General features: G+C 42.8%; 1 protein-coding gene across 1 annotated transcript in view; it reads right to left on the bottom strand.

Moving 5' to 3' along the window:
• LOC108719662 (dipeptidyl aminopeptidase-like protein 6) overlaps positions 1 to 7,454 on the bottom strand; it is a 757,132-nt gene extending 749,678 nt beyond the window's left edge. The window contains exon 1 of the mRNA XM_041567354.1: positions 6,829 to 7,454. Within this exon, the coding sequence (XP_041423288.1) occupies positions 6,829 to 6,879 (51 nt within the window). The 5' untranslated portion in view covers positions 6,880 to 7,454. The remainder of the gene's footprint in view (positions 1 to 6,828) is intronic.
• Positions 7,455 to 12,391: the final 4,937 nt, after the last annotated feature.

Genomic DNA, 12,391 nt, shown 5'->3' with positions numbered 1-12,391 from the left:
ATAGCAGGTATAGTAGGGAGAGATGGTGCCTATAGTAACAGTGGGATACTAGTCTCTGGGAAGGGAGTGTGACTGTGGGATAGCAGGTATAGTAGGGAGAGATGGTGCCTATAGTAACAGTGGATAATAGTCTCTGGGAAGGGAGTGTGACTGTGGGATAGCAGGTATAGTAGGGAGAGATGGTGCTACAGTGGATAATAGTCTCTGGGAAGGGAGTGTGACTGTGGGATAGCAGGTATAGTAGGGAGAGATGGTGTCTATAGTAACAGTGGATAATAGTCTCTGGGAAGGGAGTGTGACTGTGGGATAGCAGGTAAATTAGGGAGAGATGGTGCCTATAGTAACAGTGGATTATAGTCTCTGGGAAGGGAGTGTGACTGTGGGATTGCAGGTATAGTAGGGAGAGATGGTGTCTATAGTAACAGTGGATAATAGTCTCTGGGAAGGGAGTGTGACTGTGGGATAACAGGTATAGTAGGGAGAGATGGTGCCTATAGTAACAGTGGATAATAGTCTCTGGGAAGGGAGTGTGACTGTGGGATAGCAGGTATAGTAGGGAGAGATGGTGTCTATAGTAACAGTGGATAATAGTCTCTGGGAAGGGAGTGTGACTGTGGGATAGCAGGTATAGTAGGGAGAGATGGTGTCTATAGTAACAGTGGATAATAGTCTCTGGGAAGGGAGTGTGAGTGTGGGATAGCAGGTATAGTAGGGAGAGATGGTGCCTATAGTAACAGTGGATAATAGTCTCTGGGAAGGGAGTGTGACTGTGGGATAGCAGGTATAGTAGGGAGAGATGGTGCCTATAGTAACAGTGGATAATAGTCTCTGGGAAGGGAGTGTGTCTGTGGGATAGCAGGTATAGTAGGGAGAGATGGTGCCTATAGTAACAGTGGGATAATAGTCTCTGGGAAGGGAGTGTGACTGTGGGATAGCAGGTATAGTAGGGAGAGATGGTGCCTATAGTAACAGTGGATAATAGTCTCTGGGAAGGGAGTGTAACTGTGGGATAGCAGGTATAGTAGGGAGAGATGGTGCCTATAGTAACAGTGGGATAATAGTCTCTGGGAAGGGAGTGTGACTGTGGGATAGCAGGTATAGTAGGGAGAGATGGTGCCTATAGTAACAGTGGATAATAGTCTCTGGGAAGGGTGTGTGACTGTGGGATAGCAGGTATAGTAGGGAGAGATGGTGCCTATAGTAACAGTGGATAATAGTCTCTGGGAAGGGAGTGTGACTGTGGGATAACAGGTATAGTAGGGAGAGATGGTGTCTATAGTAACAGTGGATAATAGTCTCTGGGAAGGGAGTGTGACTGTGAGATAGCAGGTATAGTAGGGAGAGATGGTGCCTATAGTAACAGTGGATAATAGTCTCTGGGAAGGGAGTGTGACTGTGGGATAGCAGGTATAGTAGGGAGAGATGGTGCCTATAGTAACAGTGGATAATAGTCTCTGGGAAGTGTGTGTGACTGTGGGATAGCAGGTATAGTAGGGAGAGATGGTGCCTATAGTAACAGTGGATAATAGTCTCTGGGAAGTGTGTGTGACTGTGGGATAGCAGGTACAATAGGGTGATATTGCTGCTACCAAAATCATACAGTATGTTTCCTTTAGATCTATTTTCCCCTATTCATCATTTCCTTATATAAAACGGTCTGGCCCTCTGCCCCAATCGTACAGCCAATTACGTAAAGGTTATAAACATAAGTCGAGCTGTTAGTTGAGGCACATTTCTGTGCATAAGGAATAGAATCAAATCACAAAGCACTAATGACCCTTTAAGTGGAATTGGTACAGAATGTTCCAGGGACAGATGATCGGTGTCTCTGTAGCTTTTGCTGAAATGACCTTTACTTCATTATGTAAAGTTTATATATATATATATATATATATATATATATATATATAATATATATATATATATATATATATATATATATATATATATATATATATATATATATATATATATATATATATATATATATATATATATATATAATGTATATTTGGTTTACAAAACACTAATACTCGAATACTCTAACACTAATACTCACATAACTGAATTAAAGTATGCATTATCAACACTTCCTCTCTGAATTCTTCAGCTCTTGCTGAACTACCATGCTCACCAATCCCCATCATCCTCAGCACCTCACAAGGTATTATGGGAGATCTGGCTGAACAAAAGATGCAGAACTGCAGGAGACTTTCCTCTAATCTAGTTCATGTGAATACATCAGCAGTAGATTCACACGGGCAGCCAGCAGGTTGATATATTTTCTTCCTTCCTGAGCAAATACACACAGTGAATGTTCCCAACTACAAACATTGGCAATTTGTTTTTCCTAGGCTTCTGGGTAATTAAATCTTTGCCTGCCAAAGAAACACAGATGCCCTGCCTTGCCATGCTTTGCTCCCCTAGCTTGCTGGACATCTCTCATGGTGGTCAAGAAGGACTACTTGTGCCCTCAGCCTTGACAATTAATATTAAGGACCTTATAAATGAGTTATATAGTGCCACCAATGTTCTTTTAACTAATAGTCCAAAATAGCCCAAAAAGTAGTATGGTGGGTATGCATGTACACAACTGGTTATCATAAATACAATCCTGCAAGATAATCACAGCTCATCATGAATGTTGGGCTTGGCCATAGATTGCAGAGTCCAACTATAAATGTTTATTATAGTGAGAAATAATAAGTTATCCTTTAAACTTCACAGACAAATGAGGAAAATGACAAGAAACTCATTCAGAAATACCTATGAAAGCTGAAACCGTGAGTAATATAGTTCTGTTGACTAGTCTGGTTACTAAGCCACATCAGATATGGAGAAGAAAAGTTCAGAAAAGTCAGGTGGGACAAGGGGGGTCCTTTTTATGTGATGGGACTTTGGCTTCTGAAGAACTCTGACCTATTTGAAGGAATTGGAGAAAACAGGAAAGAGGTTCCTGACTTTAGACCCCAGATAATCATGGCTTGTCATAACTGGTGGCTTGGTCAAAGAAACCAAGGAGGTTATTTATCAAGGTCCGAATTTATCTCAATATCGGCTGCTACAAACACCGATCTAAGCTGCTCAGGTTTTTAACGCTTCTTCATTATTACATTTTCCCGAAAATTACCTTTGCAGGAAAAGCTCAGATTTTCACGATTTTTTCGTGAATTTTCCCTGAAAACTTCACCCGGAAGGTCCGAAAACATCGTGAAATTGCCCAACACCCGGCACAACCAAAAATCAATGGGACTGTTCCCATTGACTTTTATGCAACCTCGACAGGTTTGAGATGTTGTGTTTTTATATTCAGGCTTTTTATTCTGGGAATTTCGGGTATTCGGAGCTTAGTAAATAACCCCCCAAGTCTATCCCTTAGGGCTCTGAAAAGTCACACAAAAGTGGGGAGGACAGGGAGGTTCTTTAAATCAGGCAGTGATATTTTGGCTTGTGACAGATTCAGATCTTTCTAACTGAAAAGAAGAAGAGGAAACAGGCTCCTCACACCCAACATAATCATTGCCCACCATCACTCTTGGCTTGGTCAGAGATCACCAAATCCAACCCCAAGTGCTCAGAAAAGTAATTTTAAAGAGTAGAGGGAACATTTAAATCAGGGACTGTAGCTTCAGCTTTTGAGAGAGATCTCTCAGAATCAAGATAATCACTGCTCACCATAACTGTTGGATTGGTTATAAATCACTAAATGCAAATGCTAACATGGGAAAAGTAGGGAGGTCTTTAAATTGAGGGCTGATCCTTTTCATGTTCACAGACTCAGAACTCTCTGAGAAGAAGAAAGGCTAACAGGTTCCTCACTTTAAATCTAAACTTGTTCACCCTCATGGTTGGATCCACAATAGACCTCTAAGTCTAGCCGTATGTGCTTAGAGAAGTAGTTCTAAAGATATTGGGGAACTTGGGAAGATAATCATTGCTCACCATCATTTTTGGATAAATCATAGATCACCAAGTCCAACCTCATCTGCTCAAAACTGCTGATGTTTCAGGGACAACAACTCCCAACCTCCTACACCATAGAATGAAGGTTCAAGGCATGCTAGGTTAAGAACATTTTTTTACTTCTGGGGAAGCAAGGTTAAGAAACAGGGCTATGGAGGAAAAGAAGAAGAAACATGGACCTCACTTCAGCTCCAACTTAATCATTGCTAACTATGAATGTTTATTTTATTATAGATCACTGTTGGGTATTTCCTGAAATCCTGGATGAACAAATTAATTTAGAAATGTCTGCCTGCTAAATAGATCGTTTACAAAAGGTAATAAGGAGCCACAGGTTCCAATAACAGAGTTCTGACTAGACAAATCACTCTTGGATTGGTCAGAGATCACCAAGTCCAACCCTAAGTGCTCAGAAAAGTCATTCTAAAGAGTAGAGGGAACATTTAAATCAGGGACTGTTGCTTCAGCTTTTGAGAGAGATCTCTCAGAGGTAAAAGAAGAAGAAGATAATCAGAATTAAGATAATCCCGCTTGTCATAACTGTTGGGTTGGTTATAGTCTAGATCACCAAGTCCAATCCTAAATGCTTTAAATTGGGGGGTAATCTTTTTCATTTTCACAGACTCAGAACACTACGAGAAGAAGAAGGGCTAACAGGTTCCTTACTTCAAACCTAAGCTTGTTCACCCTCATGGTTGGATCCATCATAGACCTCCAAGTCTAGCCGTATGTGCTTAGAGAAGTAGTTCTAAAGAGAGGGGAGAACTTGGGAAGCAGAGTTTTTGCTTGCACACTTACACTTAGAAGGAAAAGAAGAAAGAAAATCATAAGAAGAAGAGGAAGCACGTCCTTAACTTCTTACCCAAGACAATCATTGCTCACCATCACTGTTAGGTTAAGTACAAAAGTGCAAAGTACAACCTCATCTGTTCAAAACAGTTGTTTTAAAGGGGAGAGAATTTTTTTAAAATTGAGAAATGATGTTTCAGCTTGCGAAAGACTCAGATCTTTCAGAAGCATTGTTTCGTAACCTCAGACTTGCTGATGTTCAGGAACAACAACTCCCAGCCTCCTACACCATAGAATGAAGGTTTGAGGCATGCTAGGATAAGAAAAATTAATAAATTAACTCAGAACTGTCTGCCTGGTAAATAGATTATTTATACAAGGTAACCAGGAGCCACAGGTTCCAAGACCAGATCAGACAAATATAGGGTTAATAATTGCCGCTTAATACACAACAAACTACTGCTTTAATACCATTAGTGATGGTCGAATAAATTCACCTGTCACAAATTTGCGCTGAATTTCCACATTTCGGCGCCGGCGAATAAATTTGCGAATCTTCAGCGACAATTTGTCTGCATCAAAAAATTTTGGACGCGCATCCAAAAAGTCGCTCACGTCAAAACTGCCGCGTGTCAACACTATTCGGACGTCCATTGACCTTAACGACAGCGGCAAAATTGACACGAGTGACTTTTCGTCCGCGCGTCCAAAATTGGGCACATGCATCAATTTTGCTTTTCACTATTTTTCTGCAATTTTTTCGCCATTTCGCGAATTTTTGACAAAAATTCGCAAACTTTTGGCCAAAGCGAAACGGCAGAAATTCCCCCATCACTGATTAACATCCCTTGCAATATTATAGAAATAAAGTCAACTCAAAGAGAAAGTTCACCTTCAAATGAACGAGTATTAATATACAGAGATGACTGCGTGATTTTTTTACATATTTGCCTTTCATTGAGATTTTTCCTACATTGAATTTAAAAAATACTGAGTCACTGAGGTCACTGGGTCACTGAGGGTCATTTATCAACACTGGGCAAATTTGCCCATGGGCAGTAACCCATGGCAACCAAGAAGATTGCTGCATTCATTGTTCTACTTGTAGCTGGCTTTAAAAAGCTAATCACTGATTGGTTGCTATAGGTAACTACCCATGGGCTAATTTGCCCAGTGTTGATAAATGAGCCCCCTTGACGGCAGCTCAGCAATCACTCAAACCACTGCCCGGTTGCTAGGGTAAGTGGGAGCCTAGCTACCAGATAACAATTCGTAGTGGAAAGCAGTAAAAGCAAATAGTTAAATCCTTTAAAACTCACAAACAATAGAAATTAAAAGACCAACTGCAAACCTCCACGTTACAATAAAAGTGAATTTCATAGTGAATGAAAGGGTTGCAGGGGTGAACTTTTGATAAAAACACGAAATATATGTTCACTATACATAAGGCAAGTCCAGCCCTCCAGCTGCTTCTTAAATGAAACCTCAGCATCTCAGACAATTCATGGCTATAGTGTGGTTTGTAGTTTCACAACACCTGGAATGTTCCAGCTTGGGACCCCAGCCTGCTCTGGCTTTCATACTAAAAGTTAATTCAAGGGATAACCTTTCCTTTAAACCTCCATAAAAAAACACATTTATCCAAAGACATCCAAACTACACTTGTAAGCCCTGTTATATCTCCTCGTGCCATAGGGGGGGTCACCGGGGTAATTGACTTGCGTCGGGGGGATACAGAGCACCGTGACGGCCATTTCCTCCAATCCCCGAAATAGCTGTAAATATACAGTAAAAGTGCAGCCTCAGCAAGAAGTGGGCTGTGATTTTAAATTAACCCTTTCCGGTCACTGCCGCACACACACACAGCTGAATGAAAGTGATACTGTCTCTGCTCAAACTCTTCTCAGCCCAAGGGGTGTCCAGACCCTTTTCTGCCTGAAGATAACTGACCCCAAATCACACTCCAGCTTGGTACCGGCACAGCTCTTGGTACCCAAAGTCAAAATTCTCTTGCCCTGTAGCAGGTGCCCACTCACCTTCCCAAACCAGCCCCCTGCCCCGTTGGCTGCCACTTACCATCACGTTGCCCTGCATCTTCGCTGTGTTGATCATTGGCTTTTCCTTCATGGTTGCCCTCGTTTTCCCCCTCGTTCAGGATTCTTGTTATCCGGTGCCACTCAATCCATCCAGTGCTCAACGTCAGACTTTCCTGAGCTCCCGCTTGCCTGTTTTTGGGAGATTTCTTTGAAATAACATTGGTTACCGGCCTCCCCTCTCTTCTTTTCTTTCTTTCTCTTTCTCTTTTTAGGGGGGTGAGTAGGAGAGGCTTTTAGTCAATACCCTGGTGGAGATTCAGTCCAGTGACATGTGGTAAACAGAGAACACGCGCGTGCCTTGGGGGGTGGCAGTGAGACTGGTTTCAGCACGGCTGCCGCTCACCGGATGAGAGTGACATTTCTCCCCACGAGTGGCAGAAGGCCCAGCACTCCAAACTGGGGAGAGAGAGAATCAGAGACAGAGAGAGACAGAGAGAGACAGAGAGAGAATGAGAGAGAGAGAGAGAGAGAGAGAGAGAATGTGTGTGTAACAGAGAGAGAGAGAGAGAGAGAGAGAGAGTGCTACAACAGGACGACTTCCAATAAGGGCAGAGATGTGCAGACGTTCAGGGAGACGGGCAGAGGAGCTGACAGGCTGGTGAGACACAACATCTTCCTCTCGTTCTCTCTCTCTCTCCCTCTCTCTCTTTTTTTTTTCAATTTCTCTCTCGTCTTTAATATCCTGTCGTTAAGCAAAAGGAATATTTGTTACCCAGAGAGGGTTTTAGAGAAGGACAGACAATGCCTTTGCGTTCCACTTTGCATCCACCTGAAGAGGGAAACGACGTATTGTTTTATATTATTGCTTTTTATTATTGCTTTATACATTAAGGACATGCACCCCCCCCCCCGCTCCAGGGTAGGGGTGCCGCTTCCCTCCCAACACAGTAGGAATACCGGATACATAGAAAAATCTGTAAAGGCTGATTAGCAGTTCATTTCGAAGCATGCAGCAGACTACACTGCTTTCTGGGCAGCCATGCAGAATGCACCATTAAATGCATCTGGATTAAAAAATGTATCTGGCATTTACGGGGTGGGATGATAGCCCTCAGTGGGTGTTAGGGGAGCAAAAAAAAAAAATAGGATTGCACGCTCAAGAAGAAAAGGATTTATTATACAAAAAAAGAACATAATGCAAAAAAAAGTCCCTACGCGTTTTGACCATTAGGTGGTCTTCATCAGGGGAAAAAAATAATAATAACAATCAAAAAAAATCAGAAAGATTGTCACATTAGTACATATTTATATACCTACATTACAAGGGTCCAGTATGCGGGTCCTCTGTAAATCAGTGGCATGTGCTGGTGTTAGGGGAGAAGACCCCCATGACTGGGGCAGAGGAACAGTGATACTTGTGTAAATGCACCTAGTAGTGATCCAGGTACAACTCTATGGGGTGCTTTTACTATGAAGGCAAGTATGGGATCCGTTATCCAGAAACCCATTATCCAGAAAGATCCAAATTAACGGATAGGCTGTCTCCCATAGACTCCATTATAATCAAATAATCCAAAATTGTAAAAATTAGTGATGGGCGAATAAATGCGTCAGGTGCAAATTTGCGGCGAATTTCCGTGTTTTGCTGCTGGCGAATAAATTCATGAAAATTCCAAAAATCCAAAGATTTTCGACGCGCAGCAGAAAAGTCGCTTGCGTCAAAACTGTCATGCATCAACATGCGCCATTTGACTTTAAGTCAAAGTTGATGCAAGTGTCAGAATTGATGCGGCCGTCACAATTCGCAGTTTTTCGGGAAATTTGCACATTTTTCGGCGAAGCGAAATGGGACAAATTCACCCATCGCTAGTAAAAATGATTTCCTTTTTCTGTGTAATAATAAAACAGTAGCTTGGACTTGATCCCAACTAAGATATAATTAATCCTTATTGGAAGCAAAACCAGCCTATTGGGTTTAATCAATGTTTACATGAGTTTCGATTTTTCAGATCCAAATTACGGAAAGATCCATTACCCGGAAAACCCCAGAGCATTCTGGATAACAGCTCCCATACCTGTATTTTGTTCTTTGCATCATATAAAAAGAGGCCCCAAATGTGACACCGGAAGGAAAAGTAGATTGCAGTGGTTGGTGTAGTCTGCAAGAAGGTTAATTATTGGCTCATTAAACTGACCCTAGCGGGTGCTTATGGGACTAATTAGTGATTAATTAGATACATGCTGTATTTTGTACAGTCTTGCATTATCCATCACAATGAATTACTAATTAGCCATGCAGGATATCTATATCATATGTCTTTTTTAGAAGGATGAGGCAACCATAACCATCACCTACTGGGGTGCAAGTCTACGGGGGGCCCATAAAGTGCAAAACTGGCACAGTGTTTGCTGAGCGTCCCTATAACTTCTAGGGAGGCACCTGTTATATCCTGCCTGTGTCTAGGTGTTATATAGAGGATACTGTGTATAGTATATATGAGGGTATATGTGTTAACCTGTAGCTGAACTACAACATGGAGTAGTGCTGAGCAGTAGTGATTATTTTGACGCCCATTGACTTTTATGCGTTTTATGAATATTTCACAGTTTCGCATATTTTTTCAGCATTTCGCATAAAGTTTGCAAAACGGTGAAAAATGTGCGAAGCACGTTGAAGTCAATGGGCGTCAAAATAATTAAACACGCGATAATTTTGACGCAAGCAGAAATTCTCTTTTCGGACAAACTCTTTTGTCCGAATGCATTAAAGTCAATGGGCGTCCGAACAATTTTTATGCGCGCAACAGTTTTGACGTGAAACACATTTTTTTCGTCACAGCTAATTTTTCCACCGCTAATTTTTGCAGCAGTTTCGCAAAAACATTTTTGCGAAGTTCAGAAATTTACCACAAATCAATACCTGCCGAATAAATTCACCCATCAGTACTGAGCAGGTATCCAAGCATATTCAGTCCACATACAAAGAACACAAGACCAGGCACTGACTGCACTATAACATAATAGGAGCCTTCAGGCTCTTTGTATTGGATGTTTAGCCCCCACACTGAAAACGAATGCTGTTTTTACCCATGCACTCATTTGCTGGTGAAATGTCACCCCCTAGGAGGAGGAGCTGCTGGTAATGGCAATAAGACCTATCACTGTCTAACACTGAATCACCCTGGCTCTGTGCTGTCTCACAGTCAAAGTACAAAGTACAGTCAGGCAACTACAACGTACAGTCAGGCAACTACAATGTACAGTCAGGCAACTACAATGTACAGTCAGGCAACTACAATGTACAGTCAGGCAACTACAACGTACAGTCAGGCAACTACAACGTACAGTCAGGCAACTACAACGTACAGTCAGGCAACTACAACGTACAGTCAGACAACTACAATGTCCAGCCTGCCCATCCAGCTGGAAGCTCTGTGAGTGTAAGGGAGAATAAAAGGGAGAGGAGAAGTAGAAGGAGACATTCATATAGACAGAACCCAGGGGCGGGGAAAACAGTTGCAAATTGCCCATCAGTCTGTAAAGTGCAGTTATTGCTGATCTCAATGGGAGGCTCAGGGGCATCAGCTGCACTGTACAGTATTGTGTAGTATTGTACAGTGCCAGGCCAAGCCGACAGGGCGCCCTAGGCAACCTAGCCAGCCAGCCTGTTCCACCTCCGCCACACACGTCTAAACATGAGCACGCCTGGACGGGTGTGTGTCTGAACGCCAGCTCGCGAGACCGCAACTTGCACACGCATGTGTCTAGCCGCAACTTTTGCATGTGTAAGCAATAGCACAGAGGAGAGCGTCTGATGGGCGGGGAGAGAGGAGAGCGCAACACAGGCCAGTGAACAGGGACTAGCTTTAGCCAGAAGATGGTTTTAGAGGTATGTGCCTGGCGCCCCTCTGTTGTTGCGCCCTACGCAGGTTCCTCTTCTGCCTACCCCTAGTTCTGGCCCTGGTATTGTATAGTATTGTATAACAGGGCCACCATCAGGGGGCACAGGGGATGCAAGTGTATGGGACCCAGGCCTGAAAGGGGACCCGGCAGTGCTGCACTTTTCAAAAGAGCCGGGCCCCCCTTGACAGCGCTGAAACTGTGCCGTCCTTCCAAAGTCCCAGACCCCCCCCCAAAAAGCCGAATTCCCGAATGCTGCGAAAAGACCCAAAGTCACAAAAGGAGGCGAAGTTGAAGTCCTGAAGCTACAAGTTCCTGAAGCCACACAAAGAGTGTTTTTTTTTTTTAATCCCCTAACCACCAATGTATTATTTTAATACTCTATAGGCCCCTGCCACCAACTTATAAGGTGGGCCTTCACGCCAATGTATTTTTAAAAAAAATATTCTCTGGGGCCCCAATTTTTTTTACTTGTAAGGGGGACCCTGACCACCAATTTTTTTTTTACTTGCAGGGGGCCCTGACCATCAATAGCTTTTTATAACTTGTGTGTGTGTGGGGTACGATGAAGAGAGTAATATCCTGAGACCATTTACAATTTGTGGTTTTTAGCTTTTTAGTCAGCAATTTGGTTGCTAGGCTCCAAATGACCCTAGCAGCCCTGCATTGATTTGAATAAGGGACTGGAATATGAATAGGAGAGACCTGAATAGAAAGTTGAGTAATGCAACGTAGCAATGACAATACATTGGTAGCCTTACAGAGCATTTGTTTTTTTTAGATGGGGTCAGTGACCCCCATATGAAAGCTGGAACGAGTCAGAAGAAGAAGGTGAATTATTCTAAAACTGTAAAAAATAAATAATGAAGACCAATTGATTAGAATTGGCCATTCTATAACATACTAAAAGTTGACTTCAAGGTGAACCACCCCTTTAAATAATGTCGGATTGCACATCAAACCTTTTCATATTGTGGTGTTACTGGCCCTTTAACATGACTGCAGTTATGAGGTTGGAGCAGCTCTCTCATGTGCACGGCATGCTCACTGACCCACATGCTTACGCCTCTCTCATTTATTTGGGAGGGGGGAATAGCCGCAGAGAGCCATACAAGCGCATGTAAAACCCACGCAGCCCCACCCATGGGTGATACAGCTACAGTCACATCACACACAGGTACCAGCGACTGATACCAGCTGCACTGCCCCCTCCTCCTTCCCTGTGTTTCCCACATGCGAGAGGCCACTTTGCAGCAAAGCTTTTATATTCTTTCCTCGGGGAGAAATCATGCGGAAGGCTGGAGATCCTGAAAGGCTTGTCGTTCATGGAGAGTGTGTGTGACATCACAGATCCGCTACACAATGAGGTTTCATGGACTTGCTCTGTGTCCCAAGGGAGTTGCCTTTTTTCACAAGGTGCCCTGGATAGACTTCTCTCTTTTTTTTTTTTTAAACTACAACTCCCATCATCCTCCCCGGTCAAATCTAGTTTAAAGGAGAAGGAAAGCTACAGAGGCATTTTATTGCCAATAGATTAGCTGCAATAGTGCAAGCTAGATGCTATATTTATTCTGTAGAATGTTTTGACATAGCTGAGTAAAAAAGCTCTGTTTGTTTAGGATAGCAGCTGCCACATTAGCTTGGTGTGACATCACTTCCTGCCCGAGTCTCTCCCTGCTCACTTACAGCTCTGTGCTCAGATT

This window comes from Xenopus laevis, chromosome 6S (genome assembly GCF_017654675.1).
Source record: "Xenopus laevis strain J_2021 chromosome 6S, Xenopus_laevis_v10.1, whole genome shotgun sequence".
Lineage (NCBI taxonomy): Eukaryota > Metazoa > Chordata > Amphibia > Anura > Pipidae > Xenopus > Xenopus laevis.
The sequence above is the reverse complement of the archived record's forward strand: the minus strand, read 5'-3'. Positions and strand labels throughout refer to the sequence as shown.